The following is a 23,980-nucleotide window of genomic DNA, read 5'->3' on the forward strand; positions in this document are numbered from 1 at the left end:
AATAAGAACATTAGTTAGGCATGGTGTTGTGTGCCTTTAGTCCCAGATACTTGGGAGGCTGAGGTTGGAGAATGGCTTGAGCTACGAAGTTGGAGCCTGTAGTGAGGTGTGATTGTAGAGAGAGACAGAGAGAGAGACAGAGAGAGAGGGAGAGAGAGAGAGAGAGAGAGAGAGAGAGAGAGAGAGAGAGAAAGGAGGAGGGAGTGAAGGGGGAGGACGGGGAGGGGAGAGAAGAAAGGAGGGAGGGAGGGATTCAAATTGTAAGGGTACCACCTTTTTTATTGCATTTTAGGTTTTGGGGTACATGTGAAGAACATGTAAGATTGTTGCATAGGTACACATGTGGCAGTGTGATTTGCTGCCTTCCTCCCCTTCACCTATATCTAGCATTTCTCCCCATTCTCTCTCTCCCCAACTCGACACCCCCTGCTGTCCCTCCCCTATTTCCCCCCAACATTTTTATGACACCATTATCGATGGAGGGGGGAGAAGGGAGGGAAGGAGGGAGAACAAAGGAGGGAGGGAAGGATTCAAATTGTAAAGATACCACCAAGTTTTATATTCTATTGAGTTTCAACTTGTTGTTTACTTATTTTTATGACACCATCATCAATGGTTTTATTGCCAAGTTGTAACAGGAGCAAAGTGCTCAGAGCATCAAAAAGACCTGACACCTGGACATTATATGATCTTTAGGAAATCAGTTGACGTTTCTTATGCAGTAATTTCTCTTCTGTAAAATGGAATACTTTACTACACCATTAGTTCTCATCTAACTACATTGTAGGAAGAAACATTGTTGGTAGTCAGTAATCAAGTTTAAAATGAATTAGTTCCAGAAGATTAATTCCACTGGGCTTCAGTATCCTTAATCTATGAAATAAAAAGATTGAAATACATATTTTCCTCTTTCAAATTCTGTGAGCTCATATACCTATACAAATTGTAGCAGAAGCTCATATACCTATATAAACTGTAGCAGCAGGAAACACATTTGTTATACTGTTGAAATTGAAGCTCCAATTGAAGATGTCACTTCTCCAACAAAAATAAATAAATTGAGGCAAAAATAAATTGAAATTCCAGATTGTCCGTTTTGTGATGTCCATCTTTTACTTGGTTATTTTGGAGATTTTTTTTTGTAGGGAAATTTCTGAATTTGGGTTGTTTATTCTAATAGTAGGATATGAATGTGTAGAAATTGTGTAGGGGTTATGTGGATTACAGCCTTATCTAGTCATTCTGAAAACTGTAGAGGTTGATATCTATGAGTGAAAGAGAGTAAATAGTGATAGGTGACTCAGATTTTGAATCCCAAAAGAGAAATGAATGCTCTTGGGACTAAAAATGTATGTTCAATCAAGCTTTTTATAAAATGTGAATCTTGAAAATGTTTAGTTAAGTGGCATCTTACCTATTCTTTTTTCAGAATTTTTCTCCACCTTATCAGTAATTGACCTTCCCTAGGCAATAAGTGGCATGTCATTGGTATTTCTTTTGATTATATAATAAAAATGCTTATTGCTTCTAATTAATTTCACTATGACTACTTTTATATGATTATGTGTGTAATCTTTCAGTTATTTTTTAGAGACATTAGCTTAATATTTTACAGTGCTAAAAAACAGCAATAGTTTGTGAAATAACAATGTTAACTAAAGCATAAGTAAAAAAGAATTTAAGCAAAGCGTATTACTAATCTAAAGCCATAATATTTAAAAAATTGAATTGAAGCCGGGCGCGGTGGCTCAAGCCTGTAATCCCAGCACTTTGGGAGGCCGAGGCGGGTGAATCACGAGGTCGAGAGATCGAGACCATCCTGGTCAACATGGTGAAACCCCGTCTCTACTAAAAATACAAAAAACTAGCTGGGCGTGGTGGCGCGTGCCTGTAATCCCAGCTACTCAGGAGGCTGAGGCAGGAGAATTGCCTGAACCCAGGAGGCGGAGGTTGCGGTGAGCCGAGATCGCGCCATTGCACTCCAGCCTGGGTAACAAGAGCGAAACTCCATCTCAAAAAAAAATAATACATTGAATTGAACTATAGGTTTCTCTACTCCCTAGTTCTGTGAGCTGCACTGCATGATTTACATAGCAGACTTCTGTACAATATTTAATTTGTTCAAAAAATTTTGTGGCTGAAAGTTGCTTGAAAACCACAATTCTAAAACTTCTTGTCTTTTCAAGGTACGATTTTAAAAATGTATAAATGCATCCTCATATATATAAGTCATTAACGATTTTCTCTAATAATCTTTGTGATTTCTTAGTAAAGTAAAATGGAGAATAAGGAGATAAAGGGATTTGGGGATGGAGAAGAGAAAGATGTAAAATAAGTTTGTGCTAATGGGGCCAAATTTTATATAGGTCAAATAGCATTTTTTAGTACAAATATAAAGACTTTTCAGTCACACACTATGGTTGAATATCTTTAAGTATCCTATTAAATTAGGTCTGTGACTTGTGTAAATTAATTGGATATTTTTTCCTCAATATTGCATCAGGAATATTATGTGCTTTTGATTTCAGGAAAGAGAAACAAATGAGAAGCGTAGAAGAAGAAATTGAACAGGAAAAACAAGCAGCAGATGACATTATCAAAAATATGTCTCTTGAAAACCAAGTCAAGTACCTAGAGATGAAAACCACAAATGAGAAACTATTACAGGTAATACTAATTACTACTGTGTGCCAGGCATGTATCAGTCTTGCCACTAAAAGTATAGTTTAAATGTCGGCAGCATCAGCATCCCCTGAGTGCTTGACTAGACTTTGAGGTCAGAGTTTTCATTTTAACAGGGTCCCCAGCTGATTCATGTGGACATTCACATTTGAGAAGCATTTATTTAAAAAACTTAATTTCCTTCCGCTGCTTTATGTCCTAGCTTTTACTCTAATTATTTTTTGTTCACTTCTGTTTATTCATTTTGCATTTCATAAAGATGCATGAAATACTTGCATTTATTAAAAATACTTGTCTATAAATACTTGCACTTATAAAAATACTTATCTATAAATTTTAAAAGTCTATGACCTGTGAGGCCTTTTAATGTTTGCATTAAAACATTAAAAGGCCTCGGCCGGGCGCGATAGCTCAAGCCTGTAATCCCAGCATTTTGGGAGGCCAAGGCGGGTGGATCATGAGGTCAAGAGGTCAAGACCATCCTGGTCAACATGGTGAAACCCCGTCTCTACTAAAAATACAAAAAAATCAGCTGGGCATGGTGGTGCAATTCTCCAGCTACTCAGGAGGCTGAGGCAGGAGAATTGCCTGAACCCAGGAGGCGGAGGTTGCGGTGAGCTGAGATTGTGCCATTGCACTCCAGCCTGGGTAACAAGAGTGAAACTCCGTCTCAAAAAAAAAAAAGAAAGAAAACATTAAAAGGCCTCATAGGTCATAGGTGGAGGTTGCAGCGAGGTTTTATTTATTTTAGTGTTTTAATGTAAACATTAAAAGGCCTCATAGGTCATAGGTGGAGGTTGCAGTGAGCTGAAATTGCACCACTGCACCACTCCAGCCTGGCTGAAAGAGTGAGACTGTCTCAAAAAAAAAAAAAAAAAAAAAAAAAAGCCCTCATAGACCAGATCCATATGGATATTTACTTTTTTTCCTTTTCCTGCCTGCTTAATAAATAGCCAAGCTTTTAATCTGTTAGCATTCTGATTTGAATGGCTATTGTCTTTTAATTATATTGCTTAAATATCCATTTTTAAAATTAATTTTTTTGTTGATACACAACAATTGTACATATATTTATGGGATTTATGGGGTACATGTGATATTTGCTTGCATATATACAATGTGTAATGATCAAATCAAACATTTAGCATTTTTTTGTTCTAGAAACATTTTAAATCTCCTAGCTATTTTGAAACATACAATAAACTATTGATAACTGTTGCCACCCTACTGTTCTATCAAAAATGAGAATTTATTCCTTCTCTCTCCCTCCACTGCCCCATGCTCCCAACTGGGCAACACCTTCTCAGCGTCTGGTAACCATCTTTCTACTGCCTCCATGAGATCCACTTTTTTTTTTTTTTTTTTTTTGAGATGGAGTTTCGCTCTTGTTACCCAGGCTGGAGTGCAATGGCACGATATCGGCTCACCGCAACCTCCGCCTCCTGAGTTCAGGCAATTCTCCTGCCTCAGCCTCCTGAGTAGCTGGGATTATAGGCACGCACCACCATGCCCAGCTAATTTTTTTTGTAATTTTTAATAGAGACGGGGTTTCACCATGCTGACCAGGATGGTCTCGATCTCTTGACCTTGTGATCCACCCGCCTCGGTCTCCCAAAGTGCTGGGATTACAGGCTTGAGCCACCGCACCCGGCAGAGATCCACTTTTTAAAACTCCTGCATAAGAATGAGAACATACAATATTAAAATGAGCATTGTAGGTCCCTGCTGAGGAAATGAGAATCCTCTCAATGCTCAGTCGTGGTGGTGCTTTTTTATGCCCAGATGGCCCTTAACTAAAGAGTAAGCAAAGAATTAGGCCCCATAAGTGCCAATAATGATTATAGTTTTAGTTTCTCAGACATTCCTTTGCTGATAATTTAGTAACCTTTTTATTTTAGACTAGATTTCTAAGATGCAGTGAAGCATTGAAGAAACGGTATGATAGAAATGCCAAAATACTACCAAAATGTAGTTAATATTGTATGGGATAATGAATGAGTAAACAGTTTAAGGATCTTACCCTATGAGTGAACCATGGCTGGGCGCAGTGACTCACGCCTGTAATCTCAGTACTTTGAGAGGCCGAGGCGGGCGGATCATGAGGTCAAGAGATCAAGACCATCCTGGCCAACATGGTAAAACCCGTCTCTACTAAAAATACAAAAATTAGCCAGCTGTGGTGGCACATGCCTGTAGTCCCAGCTACTCAGGAGGCTGAGGCAGGAGAATTGCTTGAACCTGGGAGGCGGAGGTTGCAGTGAGCCGAGATCGCACCACTGCACTCCAGCCTGGCAACAGAGCAAGACTCTGTCTCACCCCCCCAAAAAAAAGATTGAACCATGTTTATATTTACATATATATGTTTGTGTATAGTATAGAGAAATTAGGCCAAAGATATGAAAACATGGTTAAAAATAAAAATTTTAAATCATAACCTCAAACAATGATATAGTTGAAAGCTTCTAATATTTGATGTTCTCAGAACATAGTGATGATTCACTGTGAAAAGGTTTAAGGTCTAGCTACTTTTGAGAAACTCATGACGTTTTTTTGTTTTTTGTTTTTTTTTTTGAGATGGAGTTTCGCTCTTGTTACCCAGGCTGGAGTGCAATGGTGCGATCTCGGCTTACCACAACCTCCGCCTCCTGGGTTCAAGCAATTCTCCTGCCTCAGCCTCCTGAGTAGCTGGGATTACAGGCATGTGCCACCATGCCCAGCTAATGTTTTGTATTTTTAGTAGAGACGGGGTTTCACCATGTTGACCAGGATGGTCTCGATCTCTTGACCTCGTGATCCACCCGCCTCGGCCTCCCAAAGTGCTGGGATTACAGGCTTGAGCCACCGTGCCCGGCCACGTTTTTTGTTTTTTTGGAAGGCTAATTTTTAGGAATAATAAAAGAAGTTGGGAAAAGTAGAAATAATGAAGTGTTAATAAATTCTAGTTAAAATGCAAGATACTGTGAAGATATTAGAAAGTTTACTTTGTCACATCTGTATTTGAAATGTTGAGAAATAGAGAAACAAATTATTATTTTTTCTCCACCCCTCTTCTCCCAACTACAACAAATTAGTCTTAATGTAATTTGTGTTTATGTTTGCTTTTTTTTTCCACTTAGGAATTAGATACACTTCAACAGCAACTGGATTCACAGAACATGAAAAAAGAGAGCCTGGAAGCTGTAAGTATAAAATCAAATAAGGGTTCTCATACTACTCAACCAAAAATGTTAATTCAGCCAAGTATAGTAATATAACTCATTCAAGTACATATTTATCTGGCAGTTTACTAATAGGAGTTTAATACTTTTTCTTCCTATTCTGGACCATAAAGATCCTAGTATGGTAAGAAGTTAGATTCAGTTATTCAATACCTACTATGCATAAAACAAATCATTCTGCCCTATCTGGGACATGCAAAATCCAATGACAATTAAGTTTTTTTTTGTTTTTTTTTTTTTGAGACAGGGTCCTTCCCTGTCACTCAGGCTGGAGTTTAGTGACATGATCATAGCTCACAGCAAATATTACCTGGCTTTTCCAATTCAAGTTCCTGGGCTCAAGGGATCCTCCCTCCACAGCTTCCCAAGTAGCTAGGACTTCAGGCAGGAACCACCACACCTGGCTACTTTTTATTTTACTTTTTGTAAAGAAGGGGTCTTGCTGTGGCTGGTCTACAGCTCCTGGCCTCAAGTGATGCTCCTGCCTTGGCTTCCCAAAGTGCTGGAATTACAGGCATGAGGCATCGTGCTCAACCTCTAATGGCAATTTAAAGACACATACTAAAAACAAAGGAAGAAGGAGAGACATGAACATGAGTTCATCTCTTTAAGGATATAAAAACTTGTATTTGTCCGGAGATAGCTGTGCTTTACCTTTGCTATAGCTTATTCCTTTACAATAAAAGTTTCTGTGACTTAAAAAAACCAAACAAACTTACATTTGTTTTCTTATTTATTTAAAACAAGTTTTAATTCACAAAACAAAATATGCTTATGGTTTAAAAATAGTTGAACAAGATGAAAGTAAAAATGTCTGTTTTGAGTCCTTCTTTCCTGATAGGACTACTGGAAAGACATTATCAAGTGTTACTCTATGCTTTTTTGAGCTCTTAACGCATATCAGCATCATATTCATGTAATCCCCACAAAGTTCTAAATCCATCTTGGTTTTACAGTTTGGAAAACCTCAGGTGGGGTTCATACTTCCTATGCCATGTGTAGGTTTTTTTTTTTCACCCTAACATGATATCTTCAGTGTCTGTTTATATCAGTTCTTAGAGAACCCCCCATTATTTTAAATTACTATTATTATGTTGTATAATTATAATACAGCCTTGTAAATGAGCAGATTGTTTATAGTTTTCTGGGATTATAAATAATACTTCAGTGAAAGCATACATTTTATGCAAAGTTGCATTAGTATATCAGAAGATTGAATTCTCACAATGGGTCAAAAGGTGTACACTTTAAAAATGTTGTAAGATTGCCAAATTGCCTTCAATGTGAAAGCTTATTTCCCCTGCATTCACGGACAGCAAATATTACCTGGCTTTTCCAATTTTAGCTAGTTTGAAAGATAAAAATATACTACCTTATTTTAATTGTCATGTGTTTATGCATAAAGTTGAGTATCTGTTTATGTCATTTTTGGCCAATGAATTTCTTTTTCTGTGAACTCCTTTTTCATATTTTTGGCATTTTAGTATACTGTCCATACCTCAGATCTTGCCTCCCTTTCCTGATTTCCTATGGATTCAGGTACATACCATGATGATAGTGTTAGGAACTGTTGTAGATGGACAGATGGCTAACAACCTAGCTGGCAAAAGAAATGAATATTTTGTAATTAATTCTTTTGAGAATTTGCTATTGAAAGTCATTTCATTAAAAATAGTAAGGTAGTTTTCTGCGTCTGGTTGTCCATCTGTAAATACACTTCATTTTTATTTCCTTGGATCTCTGGTGATGGAAATATGCTTAAAGAAAAAAGGACCACATTTAGTATTAAAACAACTAGCTTGCAGAATTCTTCACTATTCCTTTTTGGGGTAGGTGTGAGTCAAGTCTTATTTCACTTGTGAATTTAGTTTCCATAGGAAGACACATAAGCTATAACCTTAGATATACTTTTTGTACTGATGCCACTCTTCTCTGATGTCAGTAGATTTATGCCTAAAATAACAAAGAGTTTTAAAAATATACAATATTTGTCCAGGCGCGGTAGTTCATGCCTGTAATCTCAGCACTTTGGGAGGCGGAGGTGGGAGGATCATGAGGTCAGAAAATTGAGACCAACCTGGCTAACAGGATGAAACAAAAAATTATCAAAAAATTATCCAGGTGTGATGGCACGTGCCTGTGGTCAGGAGGCTGAGACAGGAGAATCTTTTAAACCCAGGAGGCAGAGGTTGCAGTGAGCTGAGATCGCACCTCTGCATTCCAGCCTGGGCAACAGAAAGAGACTTATCTCAACAAAACAAAACAAAACAAAAACAATATTTGCAAATTAAGATAACATAAATCACTAATTCTATTTAACTTTTGCCAGATTTCTTTTTAGGGGTGGGGGATGAAGTCTTGCTCCTTTGCCCAGGCTGGAGTGCAGTGATACAATCTCGGCTAACTGCAACCTCTGCCTCCCAGGTTCAAGCAATTCTCCTTCCTCAGTCTCCTGAGTAGCTGTGATTACAGGTGTGTGTCACCACACTTGGCTAATTTTTGTATTTTTAGTAAAGACGGGATTTCACCATGTTGGCCAGGCTGGTCTCAAATTCCTGATCTCATGATTTGCCTGCCTCGGCCTCCCAAAGTGCTGGGATTACAGGCATGAACCACCGTGCCCGGCTCAGATTAATTTTATTTATTTATTTATTTATGACTTGTTCTTCAAGAAAATATTGTTTTAGATAGTGGTCAATCAACTGGTATTTATTGAATACTTTATGCTCACTGCTTTACAGTGTATTTGGTTATGCTTATTTAGTTCACAAGAGTAGGGGAAAAATCAGGTGAAAGCATGAGCTTAAGTCTTCCAGTTTTATCAAGATGCAATTCAAACATATCTAGAGGATTGTTAGGCAGAAAGGAAAAGATACTATGAAAAAGGATAGCATAAAATCTATATGTATTTTTTATCATGACTTTCTTTTTTTTTTTTTGAGACGGAGTTTCCCTCTTGTTACCCAGGCTGGAGTGCAATGGTGCGATCTCGGCTCACCGCAACCTCCGCCTCCTGGGTTCAGGCAACTCTCCTGCCTCAGCCTCCTGAGTAGCTGGGATTACAGGCATGTGCCACCATGCCCAGCTAATTTTTTGTATTTTTAGTAGAGATGGGGTTTCACCATGTTGACCAGGATGGTCTCGATCTCTTGACCTCGTGATCCACCCGCCTCGGCCTCCCAAAGTGCTGTGATTACAGGCTTGAGCCACCGTGCCCGGCCTATCATGACTTTCTTTATGTTATCTGATGCCTAATCTATTATTTGAACTACATGTATAATCCATTGCTTATGGATTTTCAAAAATTCTTGTCTACTTGTTTCTTTGAGATTTTTTTTTCTTTCATACTTTCAAAAAAGAAGAGGTCTTCCCACTTAAAAATTTTGTCTTGTTCGGCCAGGCACGGTGGCTCATGCCTGTAATCCCAACACTTCGGGATGCTGAGGTGAGCATATCACCTAAGGTCAGGAGTTTGAGACCAGCCTGACCAATATGGTGAAACCCCGTCTCTACTAAAAGTACAAAAATTAGCCGAGTGTGGTGGTGGGTGCCTGTAATCCCAGCTACTCAGGAGGCTGAGGCAGGAGAATTGTCTGAACCCTGGAGGTGGAGGTTGCAGTGAGCCGACATGTTGCCACTGCACTCCAGCCTGGGAGACAAGAACAAGACTGCATCTCGCCGGGCGCGGTGGCTCAAGCCTGTAATCCCAGCACTTTGGGAGGCTGAGGCGGGCGGATCACAAGGTCGAGAGATCGAGACCATCCTGGTCAACATGGTGAAACCCCGTCTCTACTAAAAATACAAAAAATTAGCTGGGCATGGTGGCACGTGCCTGTAATCCCAGCTACTCAGGAGGCTGAGGCAGGAGAATTGCCTGAACCCAGGAGGCAGAGGTTGCGGTGAGCCGAGATCGCGCCATTGCACTCCAGCCTGGGTAACAAGAGCGAAACTCCGTCTCAAAAAAAAAAAAAAAAAAAAAAAAAGACTGCATCTCAAGAAAAAAAAATTTGGTCTTGTTCATGCTGTAGGTCTGGTTTCAAATGTCACTGTTAACTCTATGTATTTGTTAACTTTGAAAAGTTATTTACATATCAGATCCTCAGTTTCCTCATCTGTAAAATGGAGATGATAGTGCTATCCTGTAGAGTATCACTTTGGATATTATAGATAGCATATAAATAACATGTAGCATAGTGTCTGACATAGAACAGATGCTCAGTAAACAAGTTTCAAATGTCATTTTAATCATCATCACCACCATTCCTAGCTTTTTTGTTATCTAATAATATTTTTGTCACATCCTTATTTTTTCTTTGTGGAAGGTAGGATAGTGATGAGTACCCAATAACTGTTATTACATGTGTTAATTTCCTAGTGCTGCTGTAACAGAATATCACAAACTGGGTGGCTTAAAACAAACAAACAAATTTTCTCACAGTTCCAGAGCCTGGTAGTCTGAAATCAAAGTGTCAGCAGAGCATGCTTCCTCTGGACTCTACAAAGAATCTTGCTCTGCTTCTTCCTAGTTTCTAATGGTATCCATCAACCCTTGATGTTGCTTGATTTGCAGATGCATCACTCCAGTCTTTGCCTGAGTCGTAAAAATGGAATTCTCCCTTTGTGTCTCTGTTGTGTCTGTACTCTTCTTATAAAGGGCACCATCATATTGGATTAGGGCCCACACTAATGACCTCATCTTAACGTGACTAAATACGCAAAGAGCCTATTTCCAAATAATGGTCAGATTGACAGGTTTATGATGTTAAGACTCCACCTTACCTTTTTGAGCAGACACAATTCAACCCACAACATTGTGGAAAAATATATGTTAAGACCTAATTAGGGGAAAATATGTTTTCTCCAAAGATCACTTCTATGGACTTTGAATCAGACATTGTGTTTAAAGTTGTACATATGTTGTGACATTTTCTTTATTCTCCCATTGGTAGAGTTGTCCTGTATTTATTCAGGTCTTATATGTAGAAAATAAACTAAGGCTATCGACTTCTTGTGAACCTTAGACTGAAAATAGCTTATTAAAATATACAGGATATATTTTTAATATTTCCAGTTTAGGAATGTGCTTTGTAGCATTATTGAGTACTAATGGCATTTGCTGTCTGTATTTAAAGATGCTGATAGTTTAAATTTACCCCCTATTCTTATAAATTGAAACCTGTTTGAAAATAATTATTGATAAAATAATAATTAAAAATTTCCCTTCTTATTTTCCTTTAGGAAATAGCTCACTCCCAGGTGAAACAGGAGGCTGTATTGCTACATGAAAAACTTTATGAGTTGGAGTCCCATCGAGATCAAATGATTGCAGAAGACAAAAGCATAGGGTCTCCAATGGAAGAGAGAGAGAAATTACTTAAGCAGGTGGGTAAAGAAAACATCCTATTTTAAGGTGTCTGGTTTTGGTACACGTGTTGATTTGTTTTATTTAAGAGATATGAATTCAACCAAAAGCTACTAAGTTTATGTCTAAAAATGGTTTATGTGAAGAAGTGACTTTTTAATCTAGATTTTCTTTTTTTTTTCTTTTTTTTTATGCAGGGTCTCACTCTGTCACCCAGGCTGCAGCATAGTGGTGCAGTTGTTGGGGTTCAGGAGTTCAGGGGAGCCCTCAGCTTAGAGAGGATGTTTCTCCAGGTTCTTGGTCTATCACTCTCTCAAGAATGAGAGAGGAGACCATGGTGCAGCGTGCTTGTGCAATGAATACCAGAGCCCAAAAGTGTTTCAGAAAAGTGATTTATTTAGGTAGAGAGAGAAAAAGGAGGAGGAGCAAGAAAGAAACAGCTAGCTCTCACACTGAATGAGAGAAAGAAAAGCCGCTGTCACACTGAGTGAGAAGAGTTCTCAGAGGGAGAAAACCAGAGAAGGAGAACTCCCCTCACAATGATTTAGAGAATCCAGAAAGATAGAATCCAGGAAAGGAAGGACAGCTTCCACACTGGGTAGAAGGGGACCCCAGAGGGGAAATCCAGGAGGGCAAAGAGCTCTCACTATGTGGGAGCGGAGCTGGAAATCAGGTGTGGATGAAGGAGCAGGGGAATTCATCCTGGGAGAAATTCCCACCTCCGCAAGTTCCTCTGGCCAGTGAAAGGAGTTCCTTTAAACATCCACTGGAGTGATTGACTCAGTTTCTTCCTGTGCCTGTGAAATTTAAATATAAACCATTAAATCTCCCAGATGGAGAGAGATGGGAGAGGGGTATGGTGCTGGGAAGTTCTTGCCCTTAAAACTACACCCCCTTGTCGACCTGGAAAGACAACACATTCCTTCACAGTCATAGCTCACTGTAGCCTTGAGCTGCTGGGCTCAAGCAGTCCTCCATCTTAGCCTCCCGAGTAGCTGGGACTGCAGGCGTGTGCCACCACGCCAATTTTTTATTTTTATTTTTTGTAGAGATGGAGTTTTGTTGTGTTGCCTAGGCTGGTCTCAAGCTGTCCTCCTGCTTCAGCCCCTCCAAGTGTTGGTATTATAGGTACCCAGCCTAGATTTTCTTAATCAAGCATTTCATTCTAACTTAGGTAAAGCTAACTTTTCCTTGTTAGAAATACTCGACACTCTTCTTTATTGGTCATTAAATATTAAGATAATTTTTTTGGAGATATGTTTTATTATTTGTTTTGGGCCTTGTATTTAGAAAACGGTGTATCCCAAGGCTGATGTCTTTTTTTTTTTTTTTTTTTTTTTGCGACAGTCTCGCTCCATCGCCAGGCACCAGTCTGGAGTGCAGTGGTGCAATCTCTGCTCACTGCAACCTCCGCCTCCCAGGTTCAAGCAATTCTCGTGCCTCAGCCTCTCGAGTAGCTGGGACTACAGGCGCGCACCACCACGCCCAGCTAATTTTTGTATTTTTAATAGAGACGGGGTTTCACCGTGTTGGCCAGGATGGTCTCGATCTCTTGACCTTGTGATCTGCCCAGCGCGGCTTCCCAAGATGCTGGGATTACAGGCATGAGCCACTGTGCCCAGCTGGCTGATGACTTTTTGTGGTTGTTATTATTAGTACCTCCACAAAGAGAATGGAATTAAAATTTCCTATGAAATTATCATATGTTCTAAAGTCATGTCACATGTAACATGTATTTAGTAGCTTTCTTATTACCCCAAGGGTGGCTTTAGCTTAACTTTAAATTATAATTAGCATGCTGTTTATCCTGACACATTCTAACTATTAGGGCCTTAGGAGAACTCCATATATATTTGGGCATATGCCCAGTCAGGGACTCCTTTGTCCCTAGACTTAGATCAAGCCCACTGCATTTAGAAGAAATGTAGGCATCAATTCAGGGACTATTTAGTTATTAGAATCATTCTAGAAAGGTACTAAAATCTATAACCTGTGTGGTTTGTTGGAAAGAAATCATTGAAAGCTGAGGAGGAATGATCTTGTGGTACAACTACCACATAAAATATAGAATGGCTACCTAAATTTGAATTCCAGATAAGCAATGAATAATCTTTCAGACATATGTATCTATATCTATATAGAAAAATTATTCATTGCTTATGAGTGATATGGATATTCCAGATGTTACATGATACATATATCCCCTAAAAGATACCCACTATCTGAAATTCAAATTAAGCTGGGTGTGCTCAGTCTAGCAAACTTACCTTGTGGGAGAGTGAGGGGGAATCTCAGAAATCCTAGATGTTTATATCAACTTATCCAGGCCTGAAGCTGTGCTAGCCTGATGGTGCCTGGAGGGTAGGTATATCAGTTACTACCCTTACTTTGAGGAAAAAGGATAGAATCTGTGAATGGTTGCTTGGTGCTGTTCCCTTTAACTTCAAAGGTTGAAATCTAAAAATTAGATTTCAAGAAAGAAACTAGATTTGACACCTTCATACAATGTACTGTGGAAGGAAATTGTCTTTAAGATTGCCTTAATATGAGTTATTTTTTAAAATACTACTTCCTTTTTATGCCTTTATAGGTTAAAGATGATAATCAGGAAATAGCCAGCATGGAAAGACAGTAAGTACCTTTATACTAGAACATTTTACATCCATTTCTCACTTTAAAAATTACATTCTAAAGGTACCAGTGTGGCTTTTACTCTTTCAATTTTGCTTATATCTTTAAATATCTCTTTGTTTAATTAAGAGCCATCCCATAGTATAATTACTTTTAATAAATAGCTTTATTAAGATATGCTTTATACCATATAAAAGACATATTTAAAGTAAACAATTTAAAGCTTGTTAGTATATTCACAGAAGTGTGCAACCATCACCTCAATCGTCTTTATTTTTTAGTTTTTATTTACTTTTATCTTTTTGAGACCAGCTTTCACTCTGCCACCCAGACTGGAGTGCAGGTGGCATGATCTTAGCTTACTGTAACCTCAAACTCCTAGGCTCAAGCGATTCTCCCATCTCAGCCTCCTGAGTAGCTAGGACTACAGGCACACACCACCATATCTGGCTAATTTATTTTTATTTTTAGTAGAACTGAGATCTTGCTGCATTGCCTGGGTTAGTCTCCAGCTCCTGACCTCAAGTGATCCTCCCATCTCAGACACCCAAAGAGCCAGAATTACAGGTTTGAGCCAGTATGGCAGGCCCCTAGTCGATTTTTGAACAATTCAGTCAGCCCAATAAAACCCTTACATCCTTTGCCCATCACCTCCCTTATCCATCTCCGAGCTCTGGCCATGCCTGTTCTGGACATTTCATATAAATGGAATCATTCAAGAAATGCTTCTGTGTGGCAGGATGCTTTCACTTAGCACAGTGTTTTCAAGGGTCTTCTGTGAGCCTTGCTTTATCGAAGATCAACTGACTGTCGGTATTTGGCTTTATTTCTGGGTTCTCTGTTCTGTTCCAAGGCTCATAAATGAGCCTTGAAAACTAAGGCTACTGGAATATTATTTGGAAATAAAAATTAGTAAAATGCCAAGCCTGTATTAGTATTTTGCTAATTTATCATGCTGCTGTGAACATCCATGTACAAGTTTTTATATGGACGTGTTTTCACTTGTGTATATACACCTAGGAGTGGAATTGCTGACTCATGTTGTTCTCTATGTTTTAACTTTTGAAGAACTGCCAAACTGTTTTCCAAAACAGCTTTACCATTTTACATTTCATTTTTTTGTATTTGAATACATTTATTTGAAATTTTTAAAACAATCATTTTACTATCAGTCACCAGAGAGCATACCAATTATTTTAATTTTATTTATTCATTTATTTTATTTTATTTTTTTGAGACAGAGTCCCGGTTTGTCACCCAGGCTGGAATGCAGTGGTGCAGTTTTGGCTCACTGCCACCTCTTCATTCTAGGTTCAAGGATTTTTGTGCCTCAGCCTCCTAAGTAGCTGGGACTACAGGCACATGCCACCATGCCCTGCCAAGATTGTTTAAATTTTAATCAACTAAGTTGTAAATTAATAAGTAGTCAATGACAGAATTGCCTTTTAGTGTTTCTCATATCTATTGCAATGTTTTTGTTGCTGCTTACAACTTTAGAAATTAAATTTTGGAGGCCGGGCGCGGTGGCTCAAGCCTGTAATCCCAGCACTTTGGGAGGCCGAGGCAGGTGGATCACGAGGTCGAGAGATCGAGACCATCCTGGTCAACATGGTGAAACCCCGTCTCTACTAAAAATACAAAAAATTAGCTGGGCATGGTGGCGCGTGCCTGTAGTCCCATCTACTCAGGAGGCTGAGGCAGGAGAATTGCTTGAACCCAGGAGGCAGAGGTTGCGGTGAGCCGAGATCGTGCCATTGCACTCCAGCCTGGGTAACAAAAGCAACACTCTGTCTCAAAAAAAACAAAAAAAAGAAAAGAAATTAAATTTTGGAATTACAATCTCTACTATGAGCTGAATTGCAGACCATGTTAAGTCTTTTGCAATACCAGCTAAGGTACTGAGAAACTAATGTTTTTGTTTTGTTTTGTTTTGTTTTCTGTTTATTTGTAACTGTAAGCAAATTTCCATATTATTATGGCTAAGAGATTTTTTTTTTTTTTTTTTTTTTTAAACAGAGTCTCACTCTGTCACCGGGCTGGAATGTGGTGGCATGATGTCAGGTAACTGCAACCTCTGCCTCCCAGGTTCAGGTGATTCTCTTACCTCAGCCTTTCGAGTAGCAGGGATTACAGGCATGTACCAGGCATGTGCCACCACGCCCAGCTAATTTTTGGATTTTTGTAGAGATGGGGCTTCACCATGTTGGCCAGGATGGTCTCAATTTCCTGACTTCATGATCCACCCACCATGGCCTCCCAAAGTGCTGGGATTGCAGGCATAAGCCACTGTGCCTGCTGAGATTTTTTTTAAAGGAACATTTAGAACAGCTTTATTTTATCTTTTTTATCTCAATAGTTTTTGGAAAACAGATGGTATTTGGTTATATGGATAGGTTCTTTAGCGGTGATTTCTGATATTTTGATGTATCCATCACCTAACCAGTGTCCACTCTACCCACTGTGTAAGTCTTTTATCCCTCACCCTTTCACGCTTCCCACCAAGTCCCGAGAGTCCATTGTATCATTCTTATGACTTTGCATCCTCGTAGCTTAGCTCCCACTTATAAATGAGAACATATGATGTTTCCATTCCTGATTTACTTCACTTAGAATGACTGTCTCTGATTCCATCTAGGTTGCTGTGAATGCCATTATTTTGTTCCTTTTTATGTCTGAGTAGTATAAATATATACATACACTCACACATACATACCACATTTTCTTTACCCACTTGTTGATTTTTGGCCTTTTGGCTGTTTCCATATTTTTGCAATTACAAATGGTGCTGCTATAAACATGCATGTGCAAGTGTCTTTTCATATATTGACTTCTGTTTCCTCTGGGTAGTTACCCACTAGTGGGATTGCTGGATCAAATGGTAGATCTACTTTTAGTTCTTTATGGAATCTCCATACTGTTTTCCATAGTAGTTGTACTACTTTATATTTCCACCAGCAATATAAAACTGTTCCCCTTTCACCACATCCACACCAACATCTATTATTTTTTCATTTTTTAATTAATGGCCGTTCTCGTAGGAGTAAGGTGGTAATGCATTGTGGTTTTAGTTTGGATTCTCTCATAATTGATGATACTGAGCTTTTTTCCATATGATTGTTGACCATTTGTATATCTTCTTTTTTTTTTTTTTTGAGACAATGTCTTGCTCTCGTCCCCCAGGCTGCAGTGGAGTGGTGCGATCTTGGCTCACTACAATCTCTGTCTCCTGGGTTGTAGTGATTCTTCTGTCTCCCCAGTAGCTGGGATTACAGGCATCTGCCACCACGCCTGGCTAGTTTTTGTATTTTTAGTAGGGACAGGGTTTCACCATGTTGGCCAGGCTGTTCTCGAACTCCTGATCTCAGGTGATCCGCCCACCTCAGCTTCCCGAAGTGCTGGGATTACAGGCATGAGCCATCACACCTGGTTGTGTATCTCCTTTTGAGAATCGTCTATTCATGTCCTTAGCCTACGTTTCACTTTTTTACGGGATGTTTTTTTTGTCTTGTTAACTTGTTTGAGTTCGTTGTAGATTCTGGATGTTAGTCCTCTGTCAGATGCATAGTTGGTTAATGTTTTCTCCCCCTTTATGGGTTGTCTGTTAACTCTGCTGATTATTTCTTTTGCTGTGCAGAAGTTTTTTAGTTTAATTAAGTCACATCTATTTATCTTTGTTTCTGTTGTGTTTGCTTTTAGATTCTTTCAGCTCATGAAGTCTCGATGTCTAGAAGGGTTTTTCCGATGTTACCTTCCAGAATTTTTATGGTTTTAGGTCTTAGATTTAAGTCTCTGATCCACCTTGAGTTGATTTTTATGTAAGGTGAGAGATGAGGATCCAGTTTCATTTTTCTACATGTGGCTTGCCAATTGTCCCAGCACCATTTGTTGGATAGGGTGTCCTTTCCCTACTTTATGCTTTTGTTTGCTCTCTCAAAGATCAGCTGACTGTCAATAATTGACTTTATTTCTGGGTTCTCTATTCTGTTCTATTGGTCCATGTACCTACTTTTATGCCGATACAATACTGTTTTGGTGACCGTATAGTCCTTATAGTATAGTTTGAAGTCAGGTAATGTGATCCCTCCAGATTTGTTCTTTTTGCTTAGTCTTGTTTTGGCCATGCAGGCTCATTTTTGGTTCCATATGAATTTTAGGATTGTTTTTTCTAGTTCTGTGAAGAATAATGATGGTATCTTGATGGGAATTGTGTAGAATTTGTAGATTGCTTTTGGCAATATGGTCATTTTCACAATACAGATTCTAGCCATCCATGAGCATTGAATATGTTTTCATTTGTTTGTGTCAACTATTATTTCTTTCAGCAGTGTTTAGTTTTCCTTGTAGAGGTTTTTCACCTTCTTAGTTAGACATATTCCTAAGTATTTTATTTTGCTTTTGCAGCTAGTGTAAAAGGAGTTGAGTTGTTGATTTCTTTGTCAGCTTGGTTGCTGTTGGTATACAGCAGTGCTACTGATTTGTATACATTGATTTTGTATCCTGAAACTTTACTGAATTCGTGTATCAAATCTAGGAGTTTTCTGGATGAATCTTTAGGGTGTCATAGGTATATGATCATATCAGCAAACAGTGACAGTTTGACTTCCTCTTACCAACATAGATGCCCTTTATTCATTTCTATTTTCTGATTGCTCTGGCTAGGACTTCTAGTACTATGTTGAATCGAAGTGGTGACAGTGGCCATCCTTGTCTTTTTTCAGTTCTCGGGGGGAATGCTTTCAACTTTTGAAGTATACCCATTCAGTATGATGTTGGCTGTGGGTTTGTCATATAGATAGATAGCTTTATTACTTTAAGATATGTCTCTTCTGTGCTGATTTTGCTGAGGGTTTTGATCATAAAAGGTTGCTGGATTTTGTCAAAAGCTTTTTCTGCATCTATTGAGATGATCATTTTATTTTTAATTCTGTTTATGTGGTATATCACATTTTTTGACCTGTGTATGTTAAAGCATCCCTGCATCTCTGCTGTAAAACTCACTTGATCATGGTGGATTATCTTTTTGATATGCTGGTGAATGTGGTTAGCTAAATTTTTTTGGAGTAGTTTTACCTCTAAATTCATCAGGGATATTAGTTGATACTTTTTTTTTTGTTATGTTCATTCTTGCTATTGATATTAGGGTGATACTGACTTCATAGAATGATTTAGGGAGGATTCCCCCATTCTTTATCTTCAGGAATCGTTTTAGTAAGATCAGCAGCAGAGGCTGCCATAATCTTCCTTGAAACATAACTCCATTGGCCTGAAACCGCCCCTTTCATCATCCACATTGGCCACAGGCAGCCCCATCAAAGGAGACTCAGTTCTAACAGGCCTAACCCTGCCCCCACCTGATAGTCTTTCTTTACCTGCCCTTATAGCCAAAGACAAAAGACCTAAACTTGTAGCAGCTCTGTGGCCCCACCCATCACCTGAGAAACACAAATATTTATTCAGGTGACCTTAGGGCAACCTTATATCCTCCCATACTACCGTAGCTGATGCCCTCTTGAAAGTGCCACCTCTTGGCTAGAGGCCAACCAATACAAATCATTACAGCAATTCATAACAGAACAATCCTTCAGCAAGGAAGGAGAAAACAACAGCTAATTCCACTGCCTGTAACATCCACACTAACCAGGGGTCCTGAGTCTGTTCACATGATAGCTTCACTGTCAGCATAACCAGCATTCAGTAAAACCAGTGCACTAAACAAAACAACAACCAAGGACTCTCACAGAGTCCACTTCACTCTTTAGCTACCTCCACCAGAGCAGGTGCTGGTATTCACAGCTGAGACCCTGAAGACAGATCACATCACAGGACTCTTTGCAGACCCTCCCCCGGTACAAACCCAAAGCCCAGTAGCTCTGGTGGGTGGCTAGACCCAGAATATCAATAACAATCACTGCAGTCTGGCTCTCAGGAGGCCCTATCCCTAGAGGAAGGGGGAAAACACCACATGAAGGGATCACCCCATGGAACAAAAGAATCTGAACAGCAGCTCTTGAGTCCCAGATCTTTCTTCTGTCATAGTCTACCCAAATAAGAAGGAACCAGAAAAACAGTTCTGGTAATATGATAAAACAAGGTTCTATGACATTTCCAAAAGATCACACCAGCTCACCAGCAATGGAACCAAAGCAATAAGAAATCTCTCCATTGACAAAATGAATTCAGAAGGTCAATTATTAAGTTAGTCAAGGATCCAGCAGAGAAAGGTGAAAACCAACTTAAATAAATTTAAAAATACAGGATATGGATGAAAAAATTCTCCAGAGAAATGGGTAACATAAATAAAAAAAGAATCACACTTCTGGAAATGAAAGACAAACTTACAGAAATGCAACATACAATGGAAAGTTTCAACAATAGAATCAAATAAGTAGAAGAAAGAACTTCAGAGCTCAAAGACAAGGCTTTCAAAATAACCCAATCCAACAGAGACAAAAAAAGAATTTAAAAAAAAAGCACAAAGCCTCCAAAAAGTTTGGGATTCTGTTAAATGGCCAAACCTAATAATAATTGGTGTTCTTGAAGAAGATGAGGAATCTGTAAGTTTGGAAAATGTATTTGAGGGAATAATCAAGGGAAACTTCCCTAGCCTTCCTAGAGATATAGACATCAAATACAAGAATGTCAAAGAACACTTGGGAAATGCATCACAAAAAGACCTCACCTAGGCACATAATCATAAGGTTATCTAAAGTCAAGACAAAGGAAAGAATCTTAAGAGCTGTGAGGCCAAAGTATCAGGTAACTTATAAAGGAAAACCTAACAGATGAATAGCAGATTTCTCAGCAGAAACCCTACAAGCTAGAAGAGATTGGGGTCCTATCTTTAGACTCCTTAAACAAAATAATTATTAGCCAAGAATTTTGTATCCAGCAAAACTAAACTTAGTAAATGAAGCAAAGATAAAGTCATTTTCAGACAAATGCTAAGAGACTTCACTACTACCAAGCCAGCACTACAAGAAACAGTTAAAAGTAGTTCTAAATCTTGAAACAAAACCTCAAAATACAGTGAAGTAGAACCTCCTTAAAGCATAAATCTCATAGGGCCTATAAAACAACACAATGGAAAGGAAAAGCCAAGGTATTCAGGCACAATGAATAATCAGCACAATGAATAGAATGATAACCACACATTTCAGTACTACTGTTGAATATAAATGCCCCAAATGCTCCACTTAAAAGATATAGAATAGCAGAATGGATAAGAATTTACCAACCAAGTATCTGCGGTCTTGAAGAGACTCAGCTAACATATAAGGTCTCATGTAAACTTAAGGTAAAAGGGTGGAATTCCATGCAAATGGTCACCAAAAGCAAGTAGGAGTAACTATTTTTTTATATCAGACAACACAGAATTTAAAGCAACAACAGTTGAAAAAGACAAAGAGGGACATTACGTAATGGTAAAAGGACTAATCACATAGGAAAATATCACAATACTAAATCTATGTGCACCTAACACTAGAGCTCCCAAATGTATAAAACAATTACCACTAGACATAACAAATGATATAGACGGCAATACAATAATAGTGGGGGGCTTCAATACTCCATTAATAGCAGTAGACAGGTCATCAAGACAGAAAATCAACAAAGAAACACTGTATTTAAACTGTACCCTAGAACAAATGATATTTGTAGAATATTCTACCCAACAACTGCAGAATATACATTCTGTTCATCAGCACATGGGACATTCTCCAAGACAGACCATATGGTAGGCCACAAAATAAGTCTCAATAAATTTAAGAAAATCAAAATTATATCAAATATTCTCTCAGACTACAGTGGAATCAAATTGGAAATCAGCTGCAAAAGGAACCGACAAAGCCATGCAGATACATGGGAATTAAATAATTTGCTCCTTGAATGATCTTTAGGTCAACAATGAAATAAAGATGGAAATTTAAAAATTCTTTGAACTGAACAATAATAGTGACACAACCTATCAAATCTTCTGGGATACAGCAAAAGCAGTGCGAAGAGGAACATTCAGGGCATTAAGCGCCTATGTCAAAAAGTCTGAAAGAACACAAATAGACAATCTTAAGGTCACACCTAAAAGAACTAGAGAAACAAGCACAAACCAAACCCAAACTCACCAAAAGAAAAGAGATAACAAAGATCAGAGCAGAACTAAATTAAATTGAAAACAAAAAAAATGAAAGATAAATGAAGCAAAAATCTGGTTCTTTTTAAAAGATAAACAAAATTGATAGACCATTAGCAAGATTCATAAAGAAAAGAAGAGAAAAGATCCAAATAAGCTCAACTGGAAACAAAATGGGAGATACTATAACCAATACCACAGAAATACAAAAGATCATTCAAGCCTTCCATGAACACCTGTACACACACAAACTAGAAAACTTAGAGGAGTTGAATAGATTCCTGCAAATATACAATCCTCCTAGATTAAAGTGGGAAAAAATAGAAACTCTGAACAGACCCATAACAAGCAGCGAGACTGAAATGGTTGTAAAAGAAATGCCAACAAAAAGTCCAGGATCAGATGGATCCACAGTTGAATTCTATCAGATTTTCAAAGAATTTGTACCATGTTACATTTCTACCAGCAGTGTATGAGGGTTCCAGGTTTTTCACATCCTCACTTGTTATTATCTTTTTCTATTATAGCCATTCCTAATGGGTATGAAGCAGTGTCTCACTGTAGTTTTGATTTGTATTTGTTTGTTGGCTAATGATGTTGAGCTTTCTTTCATATGCTTATTGGCCATATTCTTTTGGGGGAAATAGTTAGTTCCTTTGCTCATTTTTTTTAACTAGATATTTTTTTATTACTGAGTTGTAACTTTTTAAAATATATTCTAGTTAGAGGTCTCATCAGATACACAATTTGTAAAAATTTCCCCTTGTTCTATGAGTTATCTTTTCATTTCCTTGGTGTTCTTGGAAGTATTAAAGTTTTCAGTTTGATTATATCCAGCTTTTCTGTTTTTCTTTTGTTGCTTGTGCTTTTAGTGTCATATCTAAGAAACTAAAGCCCAATCAAAGGTCATGAGGACTATGTCTATGTTTTCTTCTGAGAGTTTGGTAATTTAGCTCTTAAATTTAGATCTTCGATCCATTTCAAGTTAATTCTGTATCTGATGTGAAGTAGGAGTCCAGTTTTATTCCTTAGCTTCTGCGTATGCACTTGTCCCAGCACCATTTGTTGAAAATACTTTTCTTTCCCTGTTTAATTATCTTAGCACCCTTGTCAAAAATCAGTTAACTGGAGATCTATGGTCTTATTCTGGACTCACAATATTAGTCCATTGATATATATGTCTATCTGATGCTTATGCCACCTTGTTTTTGTTATGGTAGCTTTTTAGTAAGTTTAACTGCTTTATGTTAAAAGCTGTCAAAAGCAGTTAAACTTACTAACTGCTTTATGTTAAAAGCAGTTAAACTTACTGTAAGTTTAACTTAACGTATAGGCCGGACGTGGTGGCTCATGCCTGTAGTCACAGCACTTTGGGAGGCTGAGGTGGGTGATTGTGAGGTCAGGAGTTCAAGACCAGCCTGGCCAAGCTGGTGAAACCCCGTCACTACTAAAAATACAAAAATTAGCTAGGCACGGTAGCAGGCACCTGTAATCCCAGTTCTTTGGAAGGCTGAGGTGGGAGAATCACTTGAACTCAGGTGGCAGAGGTTGCAGTGAGCCGAGATGGTACCACTGCACTCCAGCCTGAGCAATAGAGCAAGACTCTGTCTCAAAAAAAAAAAAAAAAGAAAAATTAACCCATATAATTTTCTGCCAGTGGTAGATTTTCCCTTATTTTCTAATTTTTGAGACTAATTTTCCAACTTGATTTGGCTTATAGACACCTAAAAAAAGAATATTGTTAAATATTTTTCATTTTCCTAATACTACAAGCCAAACTCGAAGTTGGGAAGGGGTCTGCTGTTGAAGTCAGGTAACCTAGTGTTCTCAGAATATACTTGGGCTCCAAATATGAATCATTAAAAAAGACCTGGATAAGATTCTTTCTATCTAAATTTATAGTATTGTCCTTATAATAGGACATGCTATTTTTCAATATTTATGCAACTTGGAAAAGAT

General features: G+C 38.3%; 1 protein-coding gene across 2 annotated transcripts in view; it reads left to right on the top strand.

Annotated features, from left to right (window-relative positions):
• IFT74 (intraflagellar transport 74) overlaps nucleotides 1-23,980 on the top strand; it is a 110,735-nt gene that overhangs the window by 48,541 nt on the left and 38,214 nt on the right. For both annotated transcript variants that reach the window (XM_003939715.3, XM_074394949.1), the window contains exons 9-12: nucleotides 2,529-2,667; nucleotides 5,799-5,861; nucleotides 11,139-11,282; nucleotides 13,853-13,893. In XM_003939715.3, coding sequence (XP_003939764.1) covers nucleotides 2,529-2,667; nucleotides 5,799-5,861; nucleotides 11,139-11,282; nucleotides 13,853-13,893 — 387 coding nt within the window. The remainder of the gene's footprint in view (nucleotides 1-2,528; nucleotides 2,668-5,798; nucleotides 5,862-11,138; nucleotides 11,283-13,852; nucleotides 13,894-23,980) is intronic.

Source organism: Saimiri boliviensis, chromosome 2 (genome assembly GCF_048565385.1).
Source record: "Saimiri boliviensis isolate mSaiBol1 chromosome 2, mSaiBol1.pri, whole genome shotgun sequence".
Lineage (NCBI taxonomy): Eukaryota > Metazoa > Chordata > Mammalia > Primates > Cebidae > Saimiri > Saimiri boliviensis.